Raw genomic sequence first — 27,594 nt, 5'->3', positions numbered from 1 at the left:
GAAGCACCAATATCTTGGACAATGTTTACACCACACACAAGGAAGCCTACAAAGCTTCCTCCCTCCCCCACTTTGGGACCTCCGACCACTCCACTGTCATGCTAATGCCTGCATACAGACCACTGGTTAAAGTCACAAAACCAGCCATAAAGGTGATCCAGGTGTGACCAGAGGGGGCATCAGTAGCGCTCCAAGACTTTTTTTCCACTACTGACTGGAGCATGTTCAGACAGGCAGATATCTACAACAACACCACAGACCTCCAGGAGTACACGGAGACCGTCACTGCCAACATGAGGAAGTGCATGGATGATGTCACGGTCTCCAGAACCATCATTATTCGGGCCAATCAGAAACCTTAGCTGACAGGGGAAGTCCACAGGCTCCTGTAGGCTTGAAACGCTGCCTTCAGAGCTGGGGACGAGGTGGACCTAAGGACAGCCAGGGCCAACCTGTCACGAGGAATCAGAGAGGCTAAGAGACAGTACTCCAGGAGAATCGCTGACTACTTCAAGGACACAAGAGACTCTAGGAATCTATGGCGGGGTATTCAGACCATCACAGACTATAAGCCCATCCCGCAGACCTGCGACAACTCCCCCTCTCTGCTGAATCAGCTGAACGACTTCTTTGCTCACTTTGAGGCAGACAACAACATTCCAGCACAGAAGATCCCTCCGCCTTCTGACGTCCAGGTGCTGTCACTACCTTCGGACAGCGTGAGGCGAACGCTCAGAAGGATCAATGCGAGTAAAGCCCCTGGTCCCAACGATATTCCTGGTCGGGTCCTGAGAGACTGTACTGAGGAGCTCACGGATGTCTTCATGGACATCTTCAACATCTCGCTGAGACAAGCTGTTGTCCTGACGTGCCTCAAAGCCACCACCATCATCCCGGTCCCGAAGAAGTCGTCTCCCTCCTGCTACAATGACTACCGCCCGGTCACACTCACTCCCATCATTATGAAGTGCTTTGAGCGGCTAGTCGTGGACCACATCACATCTGCCCTCCCCCCGCACTGGAGCCCTACCAGTTTGCATATCGTCCAACCGCTCGACCGATGATGCTATCTCCACTGCCCTCCACTCAGCCCTCACTCACCTGGAGACCAAGGACTCATACGTCAGAATGCTGTTCATCGACTTCAGCTCAGCATTCAATACAATCATCCCGCAGCAGTTCATCCACAAACTAGTCCAGCTGGGACTCAACACCTCTCTGTGCAACTGGCTGCTGGACTTTCTGACGGGGAGGCCACAGGCAGTTCGGGTCGTCAGCAACACCTCCAGCACCATCACGCTGAACACAGGAGCCCCACAAGGATGTGTGCTGAGCCCCCTCCTCTTCACTCTGCTGACCCACAACTGCACACCTACATCCAGTTCCAGTTCAAGACGACATGACTGTGGTGGGTCTCATCAACAACAACGATGAGACAAGCTACAGGAGTGAGGTGAGCCGCCTGGCCACGTGGTACACGGACAACAATCTCCACCTGAACGTGGAGAAGATGAAGGAGATTGTCATGGACTTCAGGAGAGAGCCCGCTCAGCATGCTCCACTAACCATCAATGGCACTGAAGTGGAGCGGGTGAGCAGCACAAAGATCCTGGGTGTACACATCTCCCAAGACCTGTCCTGGAATATCAACACCACATCTCTGGCCAAAAAAGCCCAACAGCGACTCTACTTTCTGCGGAAACTGAGGAAAGCAACAGCCCCGACCCCCATCATGTACTCCTTCTACAGGAGTACCATCGAGAGCATCCTGACCAGCAGCATCACTGTGTGGTACAGTGCCTGCACCGTATCCTGCCGCAAGACCCTGCAGCACACTGTGAAAGCAGCTGGGAAGATCATTGGTGTTCCTTTTCCCTCTCTGCTGGACATCTACCACACCCGCCTCACCTGCAAAGCCACCAGGATCGCAGGTGACCCCACCCACCCAACTCACAGTCTTTTTACCCTTCTGCCATCGGGGAGGAGACTGCAGAGTCTCCGGGCCAAAACCAGCAGGCTCAAAGACAGTTTCTTCCACCAGGCAGTCAGGATGCTCAACTCCGTCCCTTCTCTGCCCCCACTCGCTCCCCCCACCACCACCACTGACCCTGCATGCCCACGCACACCTCACTTTATTCTCCCCCATTGCATTAGGCCTGTACTGATACTGGTACATTAGTATACAGTCATTGCACTATCTTCAGAATACTGCCACTTGCACCACTGTATTATACTGTTATACTGTATTACAATATAACAAATTAATTAAATTAGTATTTAATGTCATACTGTTTACAATAGTACACTTTTGCCATTTGCCATTTGCACAACAGCATCATACTGTTATACTTACACGACCTACACTGTTTATACTGTTTTATATTATTTTTATTTTTATTTTGTAACTCAGTAATATCTAAGGTAATTTTTTTACTTAGCTTAGTAGTAGTTTTTATTTTATACTCTGCACTTTGGGTCTGAGTGGACTGAAATTTCATCTGTGCTGTATGTCGAGCATGTATAGAGGGTTTTCAATCACGTGACCGATTTGCTGCAGGACAGGTGCCATCTCCATTCTGGATTACAAGGAGGCTGGTGCGTGACAGAAAAATGGAGAGAATGTACGGTTATTACGATGCTTTAAATCCTTGTGATAAAGCTATTTATTGGGATAGATGTGTAGCAGTTGGTTCAGTGGATCTGTATCTTGTACCAGATAGTGAATTTAGTGGTGATGTAACGAACTGGCTGACAGTGTCACACTGCGATATTGTGAACTAGGAAGCTGCCGACCAGGTCAGCCTCGCCGGCCTCCTGCAGAGCATCACAGCGGAGCTCTGAAAGCGGAGGTCAGTCTTGAAGTCCTGAGCGATTTCTCTCACCAGGCGCTAGAAGGGCAGCTTGCGGATCAGCAGCTCGGTGCTCAAGGACCACAATGTAAATAAGCATCTGTATTGGAAGCATTCTTGTGTTATCCTCTGCAGTATTTTTATGTATTCTTATATAATTTTATTGCCGAATAAAATAAAATAAAATTCTGGTAGCAGTGGATTTCTGTTAGTGGCGGATCTCTGAAAGCGCCACGGAGCCATGAGGCTTCTTCACACCAACGTTGAAGCTTCTGCAATTGTTCGCCAAATGCACGCAGCGTATCACAGCAGCCACCGCATCGTAATCCAGAATGGGCGCAGGACACAAAATGACGTGACTGATATGTCACATGAAAACCCTCTATAGCATATTTGACAATAAAGCTGACTTTGACTTTGACTTATTATTAGGTTCCAAAAATAGCATTTTCAGTTTTAGAAGTGTTTATTTCTTGCTAGCTTTTACATAATATATGACAAAGAGAATATATTTACACACAAGCAAAACTGACTTTTGCAGCTAGCTACCAGACTGTGATATCATCATACTAACGTGCACGATATGTCTTGTAAATAAGTTCAGATGTGTTATTAGGTTCCAAAAACAGCGTTTTCAGTTTTAGAAGTGTTTATTTCTTGCTAGCTTTTACATAATAAATGAGAAACATGTATATAAACACAGAAAATTAAGCAATTTTGAAGAGAGCAGCCAGTGACATCACGGTGCAGCTCTACTCTGATTGGCTGTCACGCCTGCCACTCAAAAACAAAACTGAACAGATTGAAACAGAATGTGACATTTTAACCTCTTAAAATCCCTCTAAAAATAGGTCAAGGTTAGCCATCTTTGAACTTGTCCAAAGTCTGTGTCCCTGAAGAAAGACAATCATTGGAACAACAAGTTACAAACTTTTTATATCAAAAAGGTGTTGTCATCCATCAAGATACAATATCAGACTGTTATACTGTTCCAACTAAAGATAGAAAAAATAAACTATCTAACGTTATACGATTTACAAGCAGAAAATATAAATATGAGTTATTAAGACAGGCAAAGAATTTGAAAGGAACGAGTGTCTATATAAATGAGCATCTAACAAAAAAAAATGCAGATATTGCTAGGGAAGCAAGACTACTAAGAAAACAGAAACATATTGTTGCTACATGGGTCTGGAATTGTAGAGTGTGGATTAGAGTGAAAGAAGGAACAAACGGTATACAAATCAAAAACATGGAGGACCTTACGAAATACAGACCTGAATAGACAATCAAATATAACATCTGTTGGTAATTGGACCAACAAAAAATCAGATCAAACATGGAAACAGGATAAAATATATGACATAGACACTAATAATGATGAAAGTATATTTGACTTAAAAACGATTGGTTGTGAGTATTATACAGTAGAACAGCTGAATAGTGAAAAAATTGCAGAAGATACCCTGTCACTCATACATATAAACAGTCGAAGCTTGTATTGTAAAATGTCACAAATAAAAGATTATTTAAATCAGTTTAAAAATAGATTTAGTATTGTTGCAATCACTGAATCTTGGCTTAAAGATGATCTCATGGATGAAGTTCAAATGGAGGGATATGAGCTGTATTTTGTAAACAGAAGATATAAAAAAGGCGGTGGTATTGCTCTGTATACAAAAACAGATCTGAGGTGTACAATTGTTGAAGAAATGACAATTATGAATGATGTCATAGAAATTGTAACAGTGGAACTTGTACATGAAACATCTAAGAATATTTTAGTTAGTTGTGTATACAGAGCACCAGATTCTTGTGTTGTGAAATTTACAGATAAAATAATTGAATTATTCCATCAAATTAAAAACAAAACGCTTTTTATGTGTGGGGACTTTAATATTAACATAGAAAGCTCCAGCTGCCAAAGATCAAGTGATTTTGTGAATACAATGTATAGTTTGGGGTTATTCCCCTTGATAACAAAACCAACCAGAATTACATCGCAAAGTGCAACGGTAATTGATAATATATTTACAAACAGAACAGATTAAATTATCAAGAATGGGATCTTCATGACAGATATTAGCGACCATTTACCAATTTTTTCAATATTTAAATATAAAAATAGGTACAACAAAAAAACTGATATAAACTTTAAAAGAGATAAGTCAGTAAAAGCCTTAGAGGCATTAAAATATGACCTTAAAAATCAAAACTGGGAAGAAGTTTATGTCAGTGATGTTAATGTAGCATATAACTCATTTATGAAAATATTGATGAAATCATACAATAAAAATTGTAAATTAATTGAAATTAGTAAGAAAAGAGTAAATAAACCATGGCTGACAAAGGGAATAAAAAATGCTTGTGCAAAGAAAAACTATTTATACAGGTGCTTTTTAAAATTGCAAACAAAGGAATCAGAACATAAATACAAAAAATATAAAAATAAACTATTAACAATAATTAGGAAACAAAAAAAGATTATTACAGTGAAAAACTAAATAAGAGTAAAGATAATATGAGGGTAACATGGGGAATTATAAAAAGTGTGATTGATAGTGATGGAACGAAAGAAACTATTCCAAATTACTTTGTTAAGGAAAATAAAGAGATATATGATATAAAAGAAGTTGCAAATGGGTTTAATGATTATTTTTCAAATGTAGGGTCAAGTCTGGTGGGAAATAAACCAATAATAGAAGATAAATTATGTACATTGGTAAATACGGTCAATAGTATTTTCCTGGACAATGTGGAAAAAGATGAAATAAGAAATATTGTAAAAAACTGTGTAAGCAAAAGATCAACTGACCATGAAGATTTAGACATGATGACTGTAAAAAGTATAATAGAAATTGTTATTGAACCATTTACTTATATTTGTAATCTGTCTCTGTCAACTGGGGTTTTTCCAGATGAAATGAAAATTGCTAAGGTAGTCCCATTATATAAAAATGGAGACAAACATAATTTTTCTAATTACAGGCCAGTATCATTGCTTCCACAGTTTTCTAAAATTATGGAAAAAGTTTTTGTAACAAGATTGGATAAATTTATTTAGAAACATCATATTTTAAATAATGCTCAGTATGGATTCAGAACAAAACATTCGACAGCTATGGCAATTATGGAACTAATAGAGAAAATATCAACAACAATAGATAATAAGGATTATTTTGTAAGTATTTTTATTGACCTGAAAAAGGCTTTTGATGTTATAGACCACTCAAGATTGCTCCACAAGTTACAACAATATGGAATAAGAGGTGTTGCACATCAGTGGGTAAAAAGCTACTTAGAAAATAGAAAACAGTTTGTTCAGATAAATAATACCAAATCAGAATTGTGTAACATTATTTATGGAGTACCACAAGGATCGGTACTTGGACCCAAACTGTTTATTTTGTATATCAATGATTTTGTGAATGTATCCAATGTGCTTGGCAGCATTTTATTTGCTGATGATACAACGCTGTTTTACTCTGGATCAGATATACAGGAAGTAGCACAAGTGATAAATACAGAGTTGGAAAAAGTTAAACATTGGTTTGATATAAACAGATTGTCACTAAATATTAATAAGACAAATTTCATATTGTTTAATGATAGAGCGAAAGAAAATAATGTGTCATTACAAATAGATGGAATGGATATACAAAGGGTAAAAGAAATGAAATTTTTAGGAGTCATGATTGATGAAGATCTTACATGGAAGTCACACATAAATTACATAAAAGGAAAAATAGCGAAAGCCATTGCTGTTTTGCATAAAGTAAAATATTCATTAAATAGTTATGGTTTATTAACATTGTACAATTCATTGATTGTCCCATATTTAACTTACTGTGTAGAAATCTGGGGATCAACATATACAACCTATATACAACCTTTATTTATTTTGCAGAAAAGAGCTTTAAAAGTGATTAGTAACAGTGGTTTTAGAGATCCATCTAATCCATTGTTTATTAAGTATAGGGTACTTAAATTTCATGATTTAGTCGATTTGAAAATATTACAAACGATGTACCAAGTTAATAAAAATACTTTACCAACAAACATTCAAAATATGTTTGAAAAAAGAGTAAGTAGTTATAAATTGAAAGGAATAGAAGTCTTTAAAAAACCAAGATTTAGAACCAAAGTAAAGGAAAGGAGTATTGCAGTAAATGGTGTCAAATTATGGAACAATCTTAATAAAGAAATTAAAGAATTAAGGTCGCTTAAATTATTTAAAAAACATATTAAATTAGATGTATTAAGTAAGTATGAAACTATGAAGTAAGTCAGTGGGCTGCAAGAAAGTAAAAAAAAAAAAAAAGTAAACTGTTAATAATGTTTGGAGTGTCTTAAGTTTAAATGTAACCTGTCAGTGATGTAATCTATTAATTAATGGTCATAATTATGAAATGGGTCAGTGGTATGTGACAAGTTAAAGAAATGCAATCTGTTAAATAATGTTGACTATGATGCTGTATATTGAAAGATTGTATTGTTAAAAGGGGCAGAAATCATAAGACTTGTTCTTCTTTCTGCTCCTTTTCATTCTGGTATTGTGGTGCTTTTGTTTTTTGCTTTTCTGTTTTTCTTTTAAATGAATGAAATCAATATTAAAGAAAAAAAAAATGTTCCCTGTAAGTTTGAAGACTCTGGCACTAATAGGACTGGACGTATGCTGAGCAAAGACAGATGGACAGACGGATGGATGCAAAGCCTTCGCAATACCTGATGGCCATATTTGATGACCTCGGGTAAAAATGCCTGAGGGAGTTTTTCCTTACCACTGTTTTTTTGTTTGTTTGTTTTTAAAAGACTCAGAAATCCACTCACTCATTTGCTCTTCAGATTTCAACATTGTCTTTATCTGTTCTTTTTTAACAAAAATAAATTAAATTAAACATTACACAAAAGAAATAAATAGAATTATTTTCCATCTAATACTACTTAAAATCCATTTAATCCGTGTGATCTCCTTCTGGAGCCGTCACAACTCCTCACTCAGATTGTTGTTGACCTTCTGTTAAAGATTTTGTATATATGTTATCACTGTTAAACATTTGTACATTTGTCTTCTTTCTCATGAGAACGGTGTTGTGCTGTTTTGCACCTGTCTTAACCAAGCCTGAGAATTCAATTTTGTTTTAGCACTCTGGGGTCAATCTGAGCTGGGAATGAAGGGCTGGATGTACTTATTATTATAATATAACTTTGTTTTCGCAGCCTCTAACGACTGGGAGTAAGAGAACGTTTTGACTGTTGTGATGTGGTGCTTAGTGTGAAGGAGTGTGAAGGACAGGACACTTCAGGCAGATGCAGAACAGCTGATAACTGCAACAGACGAACGAGATGTGCTGACCTGTGTAAAAGAAAGTGTTCTTCCTTACAGCTGCACTTATTGACGTATGCGTTTATGTTACGGGAAGAAACTTGTCTTGCGTCATCACCCCCACCCTTAGGACAAATTTTTTGTTTATGTGATGAGGGCGTCTCTTAATAAAAAGAGCGGAAAAGCAGGCCAGACTTTAGTGTAGCCTTGGTGTACAGCCTGGCCGCACTCCGCGCGTAAAATTTGACTTTCTGTCTCACTGGTGTTTCTTGACTCTGTTTGTCTTGTTAAAGGTTTTAAAAATGTTTGGAGGAGAAAATACCCAACATTGACTGGGGGCTCGTCCGGGATCTCAACAACACCGGAGGTGTCCAGCGGAGGTCGTCAAGTCCAGACGTAAATCCTTGGCCAAGGTCCGATCGATCGATTGATCGTGTCTGCAATTGTCGACCACCGTTGGCATCGTCTGGTTGACGAGATTTTCCCGAAGAAGACAGACAGGAAGTCGAGTCAGTGAGTAAAATTTCTTTGTAAACAGTACTGAGTGAGTGGTGATCAGATCACATAAACAGTTAAATTCCGCAAGCGATGATACAGAATCGTCTGTTAATGCAAAGCAGTTAAACTCTGTAAGGAGGGAGGAGTCCGCACCCTACAAGCTTGGATACAGAAACATTGGATTGGATTGCCTACAGGCACATTGGAAGAAACACATACACACTGCTGTCATGCAGAAGAAGTCTTAAAGCAGAAAAAGACAAGAAACAGCGACAAAGGAGTGTATGTAGCACATGGAGATGATGAAATATATTACCAGCAGGGTAACTTAAGACAGCAGAAGCAGTGCAAACGCCCCAAAAAGCCATGGCAAAATAGACAAGGTGGACAGCCACAACATCAAGGACCCTGGCAACCACAACAGCAGCACAGACAGGGAGGGCCACCACGTGGTCCCCTGATTTGTTGGAACTGTGGAAGAGAGGGACATATGTATAGAAATTGTCCGAATCCACCTACTGAGGGAGCAGCAGGGAGAATTCCACAACGGAATAATCCTCCGCAGCCACAGTATCCACAATGACTAGAATCCATAATCCATGATTCCACATCAGATAGGCAGTCTGATTGTGATATGGATCTGTGTGCCTTGCTGGGAAATCCGGTACCAAAACCAGAAGTGACTTTGTTGGTAAATGGACGACCAGTGACATTCCTTTGTGATACAGGAGCATGTAGAACCACATGTAATGACAACATACCTGTCCATCAATTAAGCAACGAAATCTTTAGGGTTCGCTCTGCAAATGGACAAACATCAGACGTCCCTATCACCAAACCCATAACGTTGACAGATCCATTTGGCCTGACGTGTACTATGTCAGTGTTGAGCATGCCACAATGTCCAGTTAACCTCCTAGGACGAGACGGATTGACTGCATTGGGCTTGTCCATAATTGTGGAACAAGGGAAATTAGTTGTTGAACGCACAGGAGGCGTTAACATGGTAAGAGAAGAAAGCGATGACCCCACATTCCACTATTACTATACATTTGACATTTCAGAAGAAGATGCTGCAGGATGGGGTAAAAATGTCGTCTTGCAAGCGACAGCCCTACTAAAAAATCCTGAACAACAGATGTCACCACCTGACCTGCATGTCACAATGTGGCATAAAGATCCTCCAAGTCCGGATGGTGACTATGAAACTAAATTGAAAAATGTTTCACCTGTGAAACTGACAATGACCGATTTGATTCATGATGGCAACTCAACAGCTGTCATAACAGTAACAGGCGCCACTGAAGATGTATCAAAATTGAGATTCACAGGTATGCCATTACATATGTCACTTTGTAAGCCATATTTGACAGAATGGCAAGAATTGGGACTGACAGTCATAACAGCTTTGTCAGCCTCTGATTTGAGCAGAGTTGGACCACGAACGGAGTTCAGTCCATCAACCAAGTTGTATAAAGTGCCAGTTAATGTCTCATTGGTGCTGACAGCTGGAACACACATTGATGTGTCCACTTCACAATCCTGAGTGTTTCAGTTGAGTCCTGAAGAAGATGCACTTCTCTCTTCAGTACCGTCAGGATTGTGGACAACAGGTCCTTCAGACGTAGGACTGATTAAAAATGCACAACCTGTAGTTATAAGACCAAAAACAGAATACAGACCATGTGTAAGACAGTATCCATTGAAACCTGATGCAATTGACGGAATCAGGCCAGTAATAGAGGATTTATTAACAGCAGGAGTAATAGTGCCATGTCCAGATTCACCATGTAACACACCCATATTTCCTGTAAAAAAGGCTCCGCCCTCAGTGGGGTGGAGAATGATTCAAGATCTGCAGGCAGTAAATGCTGCTGTGATTAAAAGAGCACCATGCGTCCCAGATCCACACACCTTGTTAAATTTGCTGAGACCAAATTCTAATAGTTTCTCAGTAATTGACATAAGTAATGCATTTTTCTCTGTGCCAGTACATCCAGATAGTCAATTCTGGTTTGCTTTTACCTTTAAAGGACAACGATATACATTCACCAGATTACCGCAGGGTTACGCAGAGAGCCCAACTATTTATTCTCAAGTCATGTCAGCATGTTTAGCCAATTTCGTTCCACCGGCAGATAGCCAACTATTAGTGTATGTTAATGACATTTTGATTGTCTCTGACACACGAGAAAACTGCATAACTGACACAGTAGCATTATTATGTTTCTTATTTGACAATGGCCACAGAGTGAGTAGAAACAAAGTTCAGTTGTGTAGGGATAAAGTAAAATATTTAGGACATGAGTTATCAGCCACAGGGCGCACGATCCTGTCTGACAGGAAGGAAGCAATTTTGCACGCTCCAAAACCACAAACCAAAAAGCAGATGATGTAATTTCTTGGATTGACAAATTATTGCAGGGCATGGATTCCTTGCTATGCAGAGTTGACTAGTCCACTTTCTGATTTGATGTACAAAGATGATATTTCAATGTCAACCGTGTTGGAATGGAACAAAGATGCTGAGGAAGCCTTTGTAAAAGTAAAACAAACATTAGTGTCATCCACAGTTTTGGCACTACCAGATTATAGTAAACCATTCATTCAAACAGTTGATTGTAAGAATAAGTTCATGACTAGTGTTTTGGTTCAAGTGTATGGCTCAAAATTGAGGCCAGTTGCCTACTACTCATCTAAATTGGATGCAGTAGCAAGTGCTTTACCACCATGCGTACAGGCTGTTGTTGCAGCCTCTATGGCTGTTCAAAGTAGCAGTAATGTTGTTCTATTCCATCAGCTGACATTGAAAGTTCCACATGCAGTCTCTGCACTTCTGTTGCAGACAAACATGAGCCTTTTGTCCCCAGCAAGACATCTTTCGTGCATGTCCTTGCTATTATCACAGCCACACCTTACGATAGAGCGATGTACAACATTGAATCCCTCCACATTGATACCTTTACCTGAGGATGGTGAGCCGCACAATTGTCTTGATGTAGCAACAGTCTGTACGAAAGCACGCCCAGACCTCCGGGACACACCCATCCCAAACAGTACAATCGTGTATGTGGATGGTTCTTCCACTAAAAATGCTTATGGACAAACGCAATCTGGATATGCTGTCGTCACAAATTCAGAAGTATTAGATTCTGCTTCATTGCCATCGTCATTTTCAGCACAAGCAGCTGAATTAGTTGCTTTAACTGCAGCTTGCTATCTGTTTCAAGGTACGGCCGTATCAATTTATACAGACAGCCAGTACGCTTTCAGCACAGTGCATGTGTTTGCAAAACTGTGGGAGGAGCGTGGAATGGTGACATCATCTGGAAAGCCAGTGACTCATGCCACTCTCCTAACTGCCCTACTGCAAGCTGTGAAGTTGCCTCAACAAATTGCTATATGCAAATGTGCGGCTCACACCAATGGCTCTGACAGTGTTTCAAAAGGAAATGATTTTGCTGACAGAGCAGCAAAAGAGGCAGCAGCAGCTTCTTCTATTTTTGTTGTACAGGAAACTACTCCAGATTTGCATTTAGGTCATACACTGCTTGCTGACATGCAACAGCAGGCAACAGACAGAGAAAAACAAATGTGGATAGCTAAAGGAGCTACGTATGCAAATGACTTGTACGTATGACCACAAAAGAAACCCATATTGCCAAAAAATATGTTTAAATGGGCAGCTATTATGAGCCATGGCGTGACGCATGTCTCATCAGGGGGTATGATATCGCAATTGCAATCTATTTTTTGTCTTTATGGGTTCAATGCATATGCAAAACAGCATTGTAGAGCATGCATGATATGTGCAAAACACAACTCACAAGGCAATTTGAGACCCCAAAGAGGTAAATTTCCAACACCACAATATCCCTTTCAAGTGATTCATATGGATTATATACATCTGAGTAAACATGAAGGGAAGGAATTTTGTTTAGTCATAATTGATGCCTTCTCAAAATGGGTAGAATTGTTCCCTACAAAACATGCAGATTCACTTACAGTGGCTAAAGCATTATGCAAAGACATCATCTCACGATTTGGAATACCAGAAACAGTCTATTCAGATAATGGAGCGCATTTTGTTAATGCAATAGTGCAATACGTAGGAGAAGCACTACAGGTTAATCTCAAAAATCATTGTGCTTATCATCCACAAAGCGCCGGATTAGTGGAAAGGATGAATGGAACAGTAAAAAACAGACTTAGAAAGACAATGGAGGAAACAGGCAGACCATGGACGCATTGTGTAGATTTGGTAAAAATGTATATAAACATAACTAGTACCATGGGGTTGACACCGTATGAAACATTGTTTGGCAGAAAATATCGATTGCCATATTATGGACAAATTTGGGATGTACCTGAGGAAGCAATTTTGGCGGATTACATGAGAAAAATGTTAGAAGGACAACGAGGGAGAGTTCCAAACACTGATGATCCCATTTCTCCACAGGAGGACCCTAAAGTGGTACCTGGAGACTGGGTGTTGATAAGAAGCATCAAGAGAAAACACTGGCATTCACCTAAATGGGAAGGGCCCTATCAAGTACTACTCACAACACCCACAGCTTTGAAAATTGGGGAAAGAAGTACATGGATTCATTTAACTCACTGTAAGAAAGTCATTTCTGCAGACACAGACAAACAGTAAGAACAGTAGGACAAGACTAGTAATAGTGTGTGAGCTTGGTGTTAAGATCCAGGTTAGACACGAAAGCTAGCAGAAGACATTAAGAAGCCACTGTTCTGAACATAGGTGTGCTGTAGTGTGCAGAAATGGCGAAAGAAAAAAATAAAAAGAGCGAGGGTTTCTGGACCCCACGGACAGTCCTTGTTATGCTACTTTTCTTTTTTGAATTGGGATTATTATTAAAAGCCATGAGCACGGGACATGATAATAAGGATCACATCCGCAGATTGCAGAGACCAAAAAGAAGTAACGAAGACCCCAGTCCGATAATAAATGCCACAGTACATAGCTGTAATGGGAATAATGCGTACCGATTTGGTGTACAAGCCTGCATTCCTAGAAATACTTCTGTGATCATCTCTGTACCATATAGTGGTCTTACCCATGGAATGCCGGATGGTGACAGAGGGACTAATTACGGAAATAGTTTCTCCTGGTATATGACCAACGATCAACAAGATAGGAGATGGGAAACGTTGGTAGCCGATGAATGGAGTAGATGGACACCAAGATGGGCACAAACCGAGTGGGCTAAGTACCAGAGTCAAATTCTCAAAATGTATCAAACAGATGATAAGCTGTCTATAGTGGTGAATACCACAGAAAAAGGAACCATATTCCCACCTGATATAGAGGGAGACTGTTGGTTGTTCCTCCTTTGGGTATACAAACAAGGAAAAGATCCGTATTTCCATTTCTTCCTCTGTGAAACAGATAGAGTACAGCAACCAATATTGACCGAATTAAGTACGTCAAAGGGGGTGTCCATACAAGCAAAGGGGGTGCCCATACAAGCAAAGGGGGTGTCTGTACAAGGCACAAAAGACATGAAGGCAGATGACTGGTTCCTAGTAACTACAGGAATTAGTGGACAAAATAACAATTGGCTTTTAATGGCAGAACAAGCAGGACTAGCAGCAAAGAAGGACTGTGTTGTGTGTATGGGACCCAGACCTATATTACAGGTAATACCGGCAGCATTACCCAAAGACTGTCTACTGACTGCTATGACACAGACATACATTGCGGCAAACAACAATTGTTCTAAGTGGGACAAGATCTATCCAGTGACCAAATTGACTAAGATTAAACCTTTATTCTCAAGCAAAGTTGGGCATGCTAACCATACATGTGTACACTTGACAGGGACAAGTAAGACTTTGGGTAGCTTAAACCACACCGCCTGGTGTAAGAATGTGGTCCATAGTACTCCCACATTCAAACCTGTCGGGAGGAGTGACGTATGGTGGTGGTGTGGGGATAACAGAATCTTTGACAGACTGCCACGGAATGTGTCAGGTTATTGTGCATTAATATCATTATTGTTACCAGTTGAAGCCATACCCATGACCCCTGAAGACGTTACGACATATGCAGCCTCTCTTATTCCTGAAGATTGGCAGAAAGGCATAGCCAGACATAGAGTGAAAAGAGATTGGAAAGGAGTGGGAAATCCAACATATATTGACGCAATAGGAGTCCCCAGGGGAGTGCCTGACGAGTATAAACTGGTTGATCAAATAGCAGCTGGATTCGAATCTTCCATCTGTTGGTGGTGTTCAATTAATAAAAACGTGGACAGAATAAACTACATCCACTACAATGTACAGAAATTAGGAAATTGGACTGAGGAAGGATTTAAGGCTGTCCATTCACAGTTAGAAGCCACGTCCCTTATGGCCTTCCAGAATCGTATTGCTCTGGATATGTTGTTGGCAGAGAAAGGAGGTGTTTGTGCCATGTTCGGAGAACAATGCTGCACATTCATTCCCAACAACACGGCTGCAGACGGCAGTCTCACTCAAGCCATTGAAGGGCTGAGGACGTTGAACAGGAAGATGAAAGAGCACAGTGGAGTAAACACCGAAGGCTGGGATTGGTGGCTGGAAGGGATGGGAAAATGGAGGTCTTTGATTTCTTCACTATTAGTGTCTATAGCAGTATTTACTGCAATTCTAACATTGTGTGGATGTTGTTGTATTCCATGTCTCCGAGGCCTTGTAAATAGAATGATAACCACAGCAATAAGTCCAGGACCAGGAGGGGGTCCGGCATCATATCCACTTCTGGGGACAGACGACGATGAGGAGGACGATGGCTCTCCTGACCTGTACCCAGACCAATGGAAGTATGATGACCCAGACACCGATGATGGTGACAATGATGACATCACCTCTGGGGTGTAAGCCTATAGAGAAAACATACCATGATGAACCTCTTAGTGAAAATCTCAAAAAGAAGTGCTAAGCTGAGTGATGCCTACTGTATGTTTAACAGGCGATAAACAGGAGGGGAATGTTAAAGATTTTGTATATATGTTATCACTGTTAAACATTTGTACATTTGTCTTCTTTCTCATGAGAACGGTGTTGTGCTGTTTTGCACTTCACCCTGAGAATGTACGTGTTATTCAACCTTGTTTTAGCTTTGTCTTCTTTCTCATGAGAACGGTGTTGTGCTGTTTTGCACCTGTCTTAACCAAGCCTGAGAATTCAATTTTGTTTTAGCACTCTGGGGTCAATCTGAGCTGGGAATGAAGGGCTGGATGTACTTATTATTATAATATAACTTTGTTTTCGCAGCCTCTAACGACTGGGAGTAAGAGAACGTTTTGACTGTTGTGATGTGGTGCTTAGTGTGAAGGAGTGTGAAGGACAGGACACTTCAGGCAGATGCAGAACAGCTGATAACTGCAACAGACGAACGAGATGTGCTGACCTGTGTAAAAGAAAGTGTTCTTCCTTACAGCTGCACTTATTGACGTATGCGTTTATGTTACGGGAAGAAACTTGTCTTGCGTCATCACCCCCACCCTTAGGACAAGTTTTTTGTTTATGTGATGAGGGCGTCTCTTAATAAAAAGAGCGGAAAAGCAGGCCAGACTTTAGTGTAGCCTTGGTGTACAGCCTGGCTGCACTCCGCGCGTAAAATTTGACTTTCTGTCTCACTGGTGTTTCTTGACTCTGTTTGTCTTGTTAAAGGTTTTAAAAATGTTTGGAGGAGAAAATACCCAACACCTTCATTGGCTGTTGAACTTTGGCTTCTGAGGAGGCAAGCGCTTTCTTGCAGTCCAGATATTTCAGCGGGGGCAGTGTGCACCAGGCTGCAGGCTGTAAACATTTAGCGCGAATGCAGAAGACGTTTTGTCTTTGAATCAACAGTCTTTCTTCTTCTCAAGTCTGTTAAGATATTCATAAAAACAGTGTCATGGGTGATAATCAGCAGATGTAACGTGATTTTTGCTCTGGTTTTCCAAATATGCACGTTGACGATTCACATAACAATCCAATGTTACCTTCTCTCCTCTGACATTTATCTTGCCCACTTTGATACATAGGACATATTCTTGTTACATAGCAGTTCCACTGCACTATTTCTCAAATGGGGGTGTTCGCTGGAATGAGCCCACTCAAATTTTAATCTCCTTTCAATTCCAGTTTAATTGGCAACACTCTGCATGCGTAATCCACAAACCTAAGGTTTGATTTGAGTTGGGCCTGGCCCTTGATCACTTCTTTATTTGTAATTTGTCCAATCTATACAGCTTCAGTCTTCTCCTGGTTCACCTTTGCTGCAGAAGGATTTTTCATCATTTTGAAGGTGTTGTTCTAAGATATCCATTTCTTGCTGATTTCTGATGACAGCTGTAACATCTTCAGCATATACTAATGCGCTATTTTATAAGAGCTTCTCATAGTTGCAAAGTTAATCCATTGGTTCATTACTAAAACCCTGTCGTACATAGCAAGAAAGTGCAGGAACCAGGCCGACAAGTCAGATATGGCCATAATCTGGACCCAGTCAGGAGGGAAAGAGGCGTGGTCAGCTGTGTCAGAATGCATCCGGACTGCCTCGTATGCAAGCCAAACATATTTCAGACAACAGTCAGATGGTTCTTGGTCCAGCGAGACATAGCCATCAATTTGACCAGCTAGCGCTTAGCTTAGGTTTGTGTGTCATACATCATACGGACAAAGTGAGGAACCTTGGGATAATTTTTGATCCTGTGCTGTCCTTTGATCTTTACATTAGAGATATTATGAGGACTGCGCACAAAAAGGCTGACAACTGTCAGTGATCGCCTGCTGTTGTACAGTCCGGTGAAAAATCCCTTTAGGTGTTTGATCAGTACTTATACTGCTAGATTTTATTCATCCGGCTGGACTCCATAACTGCTACTAAACTGCATGTACTGGCAGTGTGCCGCAGCCAGTGAACTTTCATTTCTCTCTTTTTAAACTCTTTTTTTTTTTTGCGCCCATTTCACTTGATATGCATTTTAACACAACTGCAGTTGGATTATCGGTGTGGGACGGTGCTTCATATGGGATTTATTTATACCAGAAGTGGTTTATGCATTTGTCAGGTGATCGACATTGCCAGCACACAGCGTAGCCGAGTGATAGGGATTTCAGCGGCTGTCTGCACTGTGCTGTGGAAGGTGAGGTACCGAAGGTGAGTTGCATTTTTATTTATGTTGTCATGGGCTGGGGAAACATTTCCAAATCATACCTGTTACAGACTTAGGAGGTGAACATGTAATAATACATTCATTACAGTGGTGATATCCCATTCAGCTGCATTGCGGAGCACTGCACCAAGCCTTTGACATGCGCAGAGTGCCACATACATGTTATTACATATCAACATTCCCTTTGCCCTCCCTGTCAGGGGTCCAGTGGAGGTGGACTAACGTGGGACAACATGCCAGTAGGCTTTGCTGTGATTGATCGATCTCAGAGCTCAATCAACCGTGATGAGATTGTTTTTAGATGCTGTTTTGATGCCATCAGAATATGTAGACTGTGATCAGATGACGCAAAAACTGCATATAGACCGCTGTCAGATGTGTGTTGCATGTCAGTGGTGCCAAGAGTGTTTTAAACATGTTCAACACACTCGGGACAGCTGAGCGAATGGGACCAAATATGTAAACTGCTCAGAGACTGCCGTCCGTTGGTCTTCAGACCGTACCTCAATATTTAGCAATTGTGGCCGGATGTGTCATTCTGATGCAATTCGGCCTCAATCAGCGTATGTGTGAGGGGGGTATGAGTCTTTTAACAAGTGGACTTATGGTGAGGAAATAAAGACCTACACTCAAGGGACAGCCCTGCTTCACACCACGAGATATAAAAGGATTGGTTAAGTCGCAGCATCACCCTTGCCCCTTCCACTCATAGTGTAGGTTAAAGAAAAACACAACCGCTTTTGCCCTGACCACTCGTCTCATTTATTTAGAAATCTATGATATGAAACATTGTCTGCAAGAAAGTTGTTCCTATTTTTACCCGAGGCCAAAATATCCTCCTGAGTACCAGGACATATATATTTACATATGTCCTAGTAGTCAGGAGAATATGGCCATTGGGTATTGCAAAGACTTTGCGTCCATCTATCCATCAGTCCGCTCAGCATAAGTCTTTTTCTCTTATTACTGCCAGGGTCTTCAAATTCACAGGGAGCATTCTTGGGACACAGACCTTGGACAAGTTCAAAGATGGGTAGCTTTGACCTATTCTAAGGGGTCAAAAGGTCATATCCTTTCTACAAACTCTGTCATTGATTACATGCTCATGGCCGAAGGTATTTCAGCATTGCGTTATATTAACCTTTTCTGAGAACATGACAGAAGACAGAGGCGTGATGTTGTTTTTTGAGTTTTAAAATGTAGCCACCTTTTATTTAAATCACTAAATATGAGCTCTGATTTAGTACGTTTTTGTGCAAAAAAGAATTTCTCATGGGCCCCATTCACAGCATACCATGATCAGCCATCTCCCTCATTCTCTTTTCCTGTTGCTATTAAATGTAGGGTGGATAAAAAGTCTCCGGGGCACAGAGCTGTCTCTTATTGTGCCCTTGCTCCGTGGAACGATCTCTCTGTGCACATAAGGCAGTCGGATTCTGTGGAGGCTTTTAAATCCAGACTTAAGACCCATTTGTTTTCCCTGTCTTATCGTTAGTATATTATGTTATTATGTGTTCTTTTATTATTTTTACTTTTTTATGGTTTTGCTCTTTTATTATGTTTTTAATGTTTTAATTAATTTTGTTCTGTTTTTCTGAGTTGTGTTGTTTGAAGAGCATTGAGGCCACTTTGTGGTGAGTTGGTGCTATATAAATTAATACATTTGTATTTGAATTGACTAAATTCATACAAGATCCTTCTCTCGAGGTTTGTAGGTATGGTCGCGTTATTAGAGTTTCAAAATATAACTACTGTGAAACAATAAAAAATGGTTTACTTCTCTGATTATGTACAGTTTTGAGCTCAAATGAACTGTCTTTCTTGCTGATACCCACAACTGCTCCTAATCCAGCATTAATGTAGCATCCACTAACCATCCAGCAGGTGGCAGACGCATGTATTGGACATTTTTCATCATTTTGAAGGTGTTGTTCTAAGATATCCATTTCTTGCTGATTTCTGATGACAGCTGTAACATCTTCAGCATATACTAATGCGCTATTTTATAAGAGCTTCTCATAGTTGCAAAGTTAATCCATTGGTTCATTACTAAAACCCTGTCGTACATAGCAAGAAAGTGCAGGAACCAGGCCGACAAGTCAGATATGGCCATAATCTGGACCCAGTCAGGAGGGAAAGAGGCGTGGTCAGCTGTGTCAGAATGCATCCGGACTGCCTCGTATGCAAGCCAAACATATTTCAGACAACAGTCAGATGGTTCTTGGTCCAGCGAGACATAGCCATCAATTTGACCAGCTAGCGCTTAGCTTAGGTTTGTGTGTCATACATCATACGGACAAAGTGAGGAACCTTGGGATAATTTTTGATCCTGTGCTGTCCTTTGATCTTTACATTAGAGATATTATGAGGACTGCGCACAAAAAGGCTGACAACTGTCAGTGATCGCCTGCTGTTGTACAGTCCGGTGAAAAATCCCTTTAGGTGTTTGATCAGTACTTATACTGCTAGATTTTATTCATCCGGCTGGACTCCATAACTGCTACTAAACTGCATGTACTGGCAGTGTGCCGCAGCCAGTGAACTTTCATTTCTCTCTTTTTAAACTCTTTTTTTTTTTTGCGCCCATTTCACTTGATATGCATTTTAACACAACTGCAGTTGGATTATCGGTGTGGGACGGTGCTTCATATGGGATTTATTTATACCAGAAGTGGTTTATGCATTTGTCAGGTGATCGACATTGCCAGCACACAGCGTAGCCGAGTGATAGGGATTTCAGCGGCTGTCTGCACTGTGCTGTGGAAGGTGAGGTACCGAAGGTGAGTTGCATTTTTATTTATGTTGTCATGGGCTGGGGAAACATTTCCAAATCATACCTGTTACAGACTTAGGAGGTGAACATGTAATAATACATTCATTACAGTGGTGATATCCCATTCAGCTGCATTGCGGAGCACTGCACCAAGCCTTTGACATGCGCAGAGTGCCACATACATGTTATTACATATCAACATTCCCTTTGCCCTCCCTGTCAGGGGTCCAGTGGAGGTGGACTAACGTGGGACAACATGCCAGTAGGCTTTGCTGTGATTGATCGATCTCAGAGCTCAATCAACCGTGATGAGATTGTTTTTAGATGCTGTTTTGATGCCATCAGAATATGTAGACTGTGATCAGATGACGCAAAAACTGCATATAGACCGCTGTCAGATGTGTGTTGCATGTCAGTGGTGCCAAGAGTGTTTTAAACATGTTCAACACACTCGGGACAGCTGAGCGAATGGGACCAAATATGTAAACTGCTCAGAGACTGCCGTCCGTTGGTCTTCAGACCGTACCTCAATATTTAGCAATTGTGGCCGGATGTGTCATTCTGATGCAATTCGGCCTCAATCAGCGTATGTGTGAGGGGGGTATGAGTCTTTTAACAAGTGGACTTATGGTGAGGAAATAAAGACCTACACTCAAGGGACAGCCCTGCTTCACACCACGAGATATAAAAAGGATTGGTTAAGTCGCAGCATCACCCTTGCCCCTTCCACTCATAGTGTAGGTTAAAGAAAAACACAACCGCTTTTGCCCTGACCACTCGTCTCATTTATTTAGAAATCTATGATATGAAACATTGTCTGCAAGAAAGTTGTTCCTATTTTTACCCGAGGCCAAAATATCCTCCTGAGTACCAGGACATATATATTTACATATGTCCTAGTAGTCAGGAGAATATGGCCATTGGGTATTGCAAAGACTTTGCGTCCATCTATCCATCAGTCCGCTCAGCATAAGTCTTTTTCTCTTATTACTGCCAGGGTCTTCAAATTCACAGGGAGCATTCTTGGGACACAGACCTTGGACAAGTTCAAAGATGGGTAGCTTTGACCTATTCTAAGGGGTCAAAAGGTCATATCCTTTCTACAAACTCTGTCATTGATTACATGCTCATGGCCGAAGGTATTTCAGCATTGCGTTATATTAACCTTTTCTGAGAACATGACAGAAGACAGAGGCGTGATGTTGTTTTTTGAGTTTTAAAATGTAGCCACCTTTTATTTAAATCACTAAATATGAGCTCTGATTTAGTACGTTTTTGTGCAAAAAAGAATTTCTCATGGGCCCCATTCACAGCATACCATGATCAGCCATCTCCCTCATTCTCTTTTCCTGTTGCTATTAAATGTAGGGTGGATAAAAAGTCTCCGGGGCACAGAGCTGTCTCTTATTGTGCCCTTGCTCCGTGGAATGATCTCTCTGTGCACATAAGGCAGTCGGATTCTGTGGAGGCTTTTAAATCCAGACTTAAGACCCATTTGTTTTCCCTGTCTTATCGTTAGTATATTATGTTATTATGTGTTCTTTTATTATTTTTACTTTTTTATGGTTTTGCTCTTTTATTATGTTTTTAATGTTTTAATTAATTTTGTTCTGTTTTTCTGAGTTGTGTTGTTTGAAGAGCATTGAGGCCACTTTGTGGTGAGTTGGATCAGGATTTCCCTTTATATAGGCTTTGAAGTATTTCATCACAACTACTTCACGGATTCTCAAATGAACTATCTTTCTTGCTGATAGCCACACCTGCTCCTAATCCAGCATTAATGTAGCATCCACTAACCATCCAGCAGGTGGCAGACGCATGTATCGGACATTGCGTAAAATAAGGAAAGCAGGTTTTTTTGATTGTGCTCATGCATTAAAAGTTCTGAAAGGGTTTTTTTCCTCATTTTTCCTCATTAATTACCTCCACCAAGGACATAATAAAATCATTGACATTTATTTATTTGTCTGTCTGTTAGCAGGATTACGTCAAAACTACTGCACAAATTTTGATGAAATTGTCAGCACAGATATATATTAGACAGTGGAAGAATCCATTAAATTTTGGAGGTGATCTGGATCGGGATCCAGATTCTGGATCAGGATTTCCCTTTATACAGGCTTTGAAGTATTTCATCACAACTACTTCACGGATTCTCACCAAATTTTAACCATGGATACATATAAGGTCTTGAAAGACTTCATTAAATTTTGGAGGCGATCCAGTTCCGAATACGGATTTTGGATCAAGATTTCACTTTATATAGGCTTTGAAGACTCCACTGAATTTTGGAGGTGATCCAGATCCAGATCTGGATTCTGAATCAAGATTTCTTCAAAACTATTTCATGCATTATCACCACATTTGCACCACAGATAGATATTAGGTCATGGAAGACTCCACTGAATTTTGAGGTGATCCGGATCCGGATTCTGGATCAACATTTCACTTTATATGGGCTTTGAAGTCTTACGTCGAAACTACTTCACGGATTTTCGTGTTAACGTTGTGTCTAGATTCATTAAAACAAAGGACAAACGACCGTACATGAACGCCTTTTTTTGGACCGTACTTGAACGCCTCTGGCCTGGGCGGTTCGAGTAAATGCGTCACGATCACAGGTCACGATGTGAATGAACTGACCAATAAGAAGCGTCACCAGCAGCATGGCGTCACTGTTGACCAATGAGCGCGCTGCTCCCTTCTTCGTCTTACTTTTTGAATTGAGCTCACGGAGCAGGCTGCAATATTTTCCGCAGTTATGGAGTCGCTGTCAACAAACTAAGGAGTAGAAAATCGGGACTGTTTTTCCCTTTTATAAGACCAATATGCACTGATTTCATGCTTGCGTGTGTGGGGGTTTTTTTTTATTTTGTTATCAGTGGTTCGGATTGAAAACAAAGTATCACCGGTTCGGTGTTCGTATTTCTGCTTTCGTTCTCTAGCTTACACAAGTTAGCTTCAGAGCTACTTAGCTGGTCAACCGCCGCTTGTTTTCTTTTTAAACATCAAAGTTACCAACCACCACTACAGTCGGTAAGTTTGGCTTTGCGTTTTAAATTGTGCGTTGTAAAGTAACACGCTAACTACTTAACGCTCATGTAAACCATCGCCAGGGCAGAGGAATTAGCTAAAAGTGTAATGTTTATTTTCTACAATTTTAGCTTAACTAATAGCATTAAAGTGTCAGATATTAGATGGATAGCAGGTTTACAGTCTGATGACGTTGTGGGTTGTCTGAAAGAATAGACTCATTTGAACTGAAAACAAAAACTTTTTTATTATTGTGCACTATGCTGAAACTGACAAAGACTGTCAGACTGTTTACACACACACACACACACACACACACACACACACACACACACACACACACACACACACACACACACACACAAAACCCTAAATAATAATATGGGTGGCCAAGTGGTTAGTGCACTTAGTTTCAGTGCAGAAGGTTCCTGGTTCAAAACCCACCCCTGCTACATTTTTCCATGTAATCTGGCGTAAAACGTATGCCAATTCAACATCCATATCCACCTCGGATCTGTTGTAGTGACCAAGAGTGAGGGTGCAGCCGCAGGGACTTAAGCCACCTTGACACTTGCACAAATTTGATTGATTGTGAACTGCCTTGTGCCACTCACATGAACTAGTTGTGAACACTGAGCAACCTATTTGCAAACACTGCGTGTCAATGTGTGTTACTGCGTGCAAAACCTTGCACAGTTTACACACAGTTTGCGTCGAGTTTACTCATTGGCATGCAAGATTGCGTGCCAGTACGGGGATCAAATTCATGCAAGTGTCAAAGTAGTTTTTCAAGTGTGCCCTCTAATGACATGCATTGGCACGATAAATTGCGTGCCAGTGCGGGGATCAAATTTGTGCAAGTGACAAGGTAGCTTTACTTATTCATGTCTGGGCTCTGGCCGAGCCACTCAAGGACATTGATATTGTGATATTTTGGCTGTGTGTTCAGTGTCATTGTTCTGCTGAAAGATGCACTATCAACCCAGTCAAGAGGTCAAGAGCGGTCTGGAGCAGCGTTTTTTTTTTTTTTTTTTTTTAATCCAGTATGTCTGTGTACATTGCTGCATTTATCTTTCTCTCAATCCTGACTAGTCTCCCAGTTTCTGCTGCTGAAAAACATCCCCATAGCATGATGCTGCCACCACCATGCTTCACTATAAGGATGGTGCCTGGTTTCCTCCAAACATGATGCCTGGCATTCATGCCAAAGTGTAAAATCTTTGTCTCTTCAGACAAGAGAATTTTATTTCTCATGGTTTGAGAGTCCTTCAGATGCCTTTTGGCAAACTCCAGGTGGGCTGCCAAGTGCCTTTTACTAAGGAGCGGCTTTTGTCTGGCACCTTTACCATGCAGGCCTGATTGGTGGAATGCTGCGGAGATAGTTGTCGTTCTGGAAGGTTCTCCTCTCTCCATAGAGGAATGCTGGCACTCTGACAGAGTGACTATCGGGTTCATAGTCACATCCCTGACTAAGGCCCTTTTCCCCCGATTGCTCAGTTCATGCTTGGTTTATGCTCTGACTGTGGGCTGCTATATGTAGACAAGTGTGTGGCTTACCAAATCATGTCAAATCAAGTGACTTTACCCCAGGTGGTAAGCAGTAGAAACATGTCAAGGATGATCAGTGGAAACAGGATGCACCTGAGCTCAATTTTGAGCTTCATGATAAAGGTTGTGAACATGTATGTACATGTGACTTTTTTTTTTTTTCAATAAATTTGCAAAAAAAAAAAAAAGTTTCACATTGTTATTATAGGGTATTGTGTGCAGAATTTGGAGGAACAAAATGATTTTCATCCATTTTGCCATAAGGCTGTCGCATAATAAATGTGGAAAAAGTGCAGCGCTGTGAATACTTTCTGGATGCACCCTATCATCCAGTGTTCACAATGACAGGGCAGTTGAGAGGTGCATAGTGGAGTTCCACAGAGACAGACTGTGTTGATATGTCAGAGTCACTGCTGACAGTGCAGTTGGATTGTATTAATGATTGGCCAGTCATTGAGAATGAAACGTCATGTCTCAATGAGACTACCTGTATAAATAATGGATAAATAAAAATTGAGGGTGTAGATTTTTCCATAGCTCGTGTCCAAATCCAGATATCCAAACTGATATACCCACCCAGCAGTGTGCTCACTTCAAATCCAGAAAGTTCTTAATATACGGTCTTGCATTTTGATGAATAATTTATGTAATGGTAAAATTGAGTCCATTGATTACTTTTCCAAAATCAGAATGTATGCTGCAATTTATTTTTAATTTGCATATGATACCAACATTTAATTAATCTATAAATCACAGCTTTTGCAAATCAGGCGATTCTATGGTAATAGAATTAAAATCAGAACAAATCAATGCTCAGCTAAAACATGGACAGATATTGCTGCTGTTGTAATTCTGTTACCATAGAATTGCCCAGTAGTTTTCAGATAATGAAATGGTGTGCTTCAGTGTACCCAGTACTTGTTTTCCAAAACCAGATAGTATTATGTGGCCACTTGTATGAAAACAACAAAGCAGATTGCAGAAACATTAACTGCCTTACTGACTTTTTTCAAAGTTCACAGACATAAATTTTGATGTTACACTGTCACACTGGGTGAGAATGTATGTTTGAATTCATGGCAATTTGTGCCTCTTGCCTTTAGTTTGACAGTTGTCATCTTTCTCCTTGTCTTTGTCATGTCTTTACTTTCCTTGTGTTTCTTTTCTGCCTGTGTTCTCCCTCTGTGTGACTCAGTTCATTCCCTGTAACTTTTGATAGTTTGGACAGTTTGGTGCCACCTTAGGATCTTGCCATGGCTGACAGCAGCATCGTGACTTTAGGGACAGCACGGAGTCTGCTGGTGGATTCTTCAGTCTACGACTCAAGGATCGCTGAAACAACAAAGGACCATGTGTTTCTGGGCCTGACGTCTGAAGACGGGGAAGGTCAGACTGCAAGTGTCACCATTATTTCTTTTCTTTCTCCCATCTTTCTGGCCATACTCAATACATGATGCGATGTCCTTGTAAATGATTTTGCACATACAGATGGCAGTTTCAAAACTGACCCAATTTTTTTAATGATTGTTCTGAAATGTTTTGACACGCTTGAAAATTTGCTGTCTCAGACTGACGTAGTAGGTTGAAATATTTCGATTTTCAGTTTCAATTTATTTTTAATTTATATAGCGCCAAATCACAACAAAGTTGCCTCCAGGCACTTCACACAAGTAACGTCTAACCTTACCAACCCCCAGACCAAGCACACAGGTGACACTGGTAAGGAAAAATGCCCTCTGATGATTTGAGGAAGAAACCTGAAGCAGACCAGACTCAAAGGGGTGACCCTCTGCTTGGGCCATGCTACCGACATAATTTACAAAACAATTCACTAAACAAATATAATGTTGCCGGTGCACAGGAGGGTTACAGAAACAGACACCACACCCATCTCTGAATGGAGCTGCACCTCAAACAGAGAGGGAAAAAAAAACCCAGAATCAGGCATCAGAAAGACAACAAATAAAAATTGACCACATTATAAATGTTTTGAAACACAGTTGTAAATCTTTGTCACACCCTGAGATTTTAAACCTATTCACAACTGGCCAATCCTGGATACAGAAACTAACATGTCTGTCTGCATTTCAGCTCACCAAGACTTTTGTTTTGGCTGTCTTAGTCTACTGTTGTATGGCTTGTCTCACACAAAACTGTCATAATAGACACATAAACATTTATTCATGTAGGCAGACTGGATGAACTCTAAATGTTGCTAGGCCCTGTCACACCTTGAAGATTTAGCCTGCATTTGCAGACCGTATTAAAAATGCTGGCATATGTGGGCGTACGTCTAATAAATTAACGCAGCTGTCACACCTTGACGATTAGCTAGCGAATGCTGACAGACCCATTTCCACCTTGTGGTTCGGGTTGGTACTGCACGGTGTGGTGCGGGTC

The 27,594-nt window shown here is 40.8% G+C and overlaps 1 protein-coding gene across 1 annotated transcript in view; it reads left to right on the top strand.

Moving 5' to 3' along the window:
• Positions 1 to 23,175: 23,175 nt before the first annotated feature.
• The window catches only part of ect2 (epithelial cell transforming 2), a 141,743-nt gene continuing 137,324 nt past the window's right edge, over positions 23,176 to 27,594 (top strand). The window contains exons 1-2 of the mRNA XM_034180361.1: positions 23,176 to 23,649; positions 26,390 to 26,580. Of these exons, the coding sequence (XP_034036252.1) occupies positions 26,448 to 26,580 (133 nt within the window). The 5' untranslated portion in view covers positions 23,176 to 23,649; positions 26,390 to 26,447. The remainder of the gene's footprint in view (positions 23,650 to 26,389; positions 26,581 to 27,594) is intronic.

Source organism: Thalassophryne amazonica, chromosome 10 (genome assembly GCF_902500255.1).
Source record: "Thalassophryne amazonica chromosome 10, fThaAma1.1, whole genome shotgun sequence".
Taxonomy (NCBI): Eukaryota; Metazoa; Chordata; class Actinopteri; order Batrachoidiformes; family Batrachoididae; genus Thalassophryne; species Thalassophryne amazonica.
The sequence above is the reverse complement of the archived record's forward strand: the minus strand, read 5'-3'. Positions and strand labels throughout refer to the sequence as shown.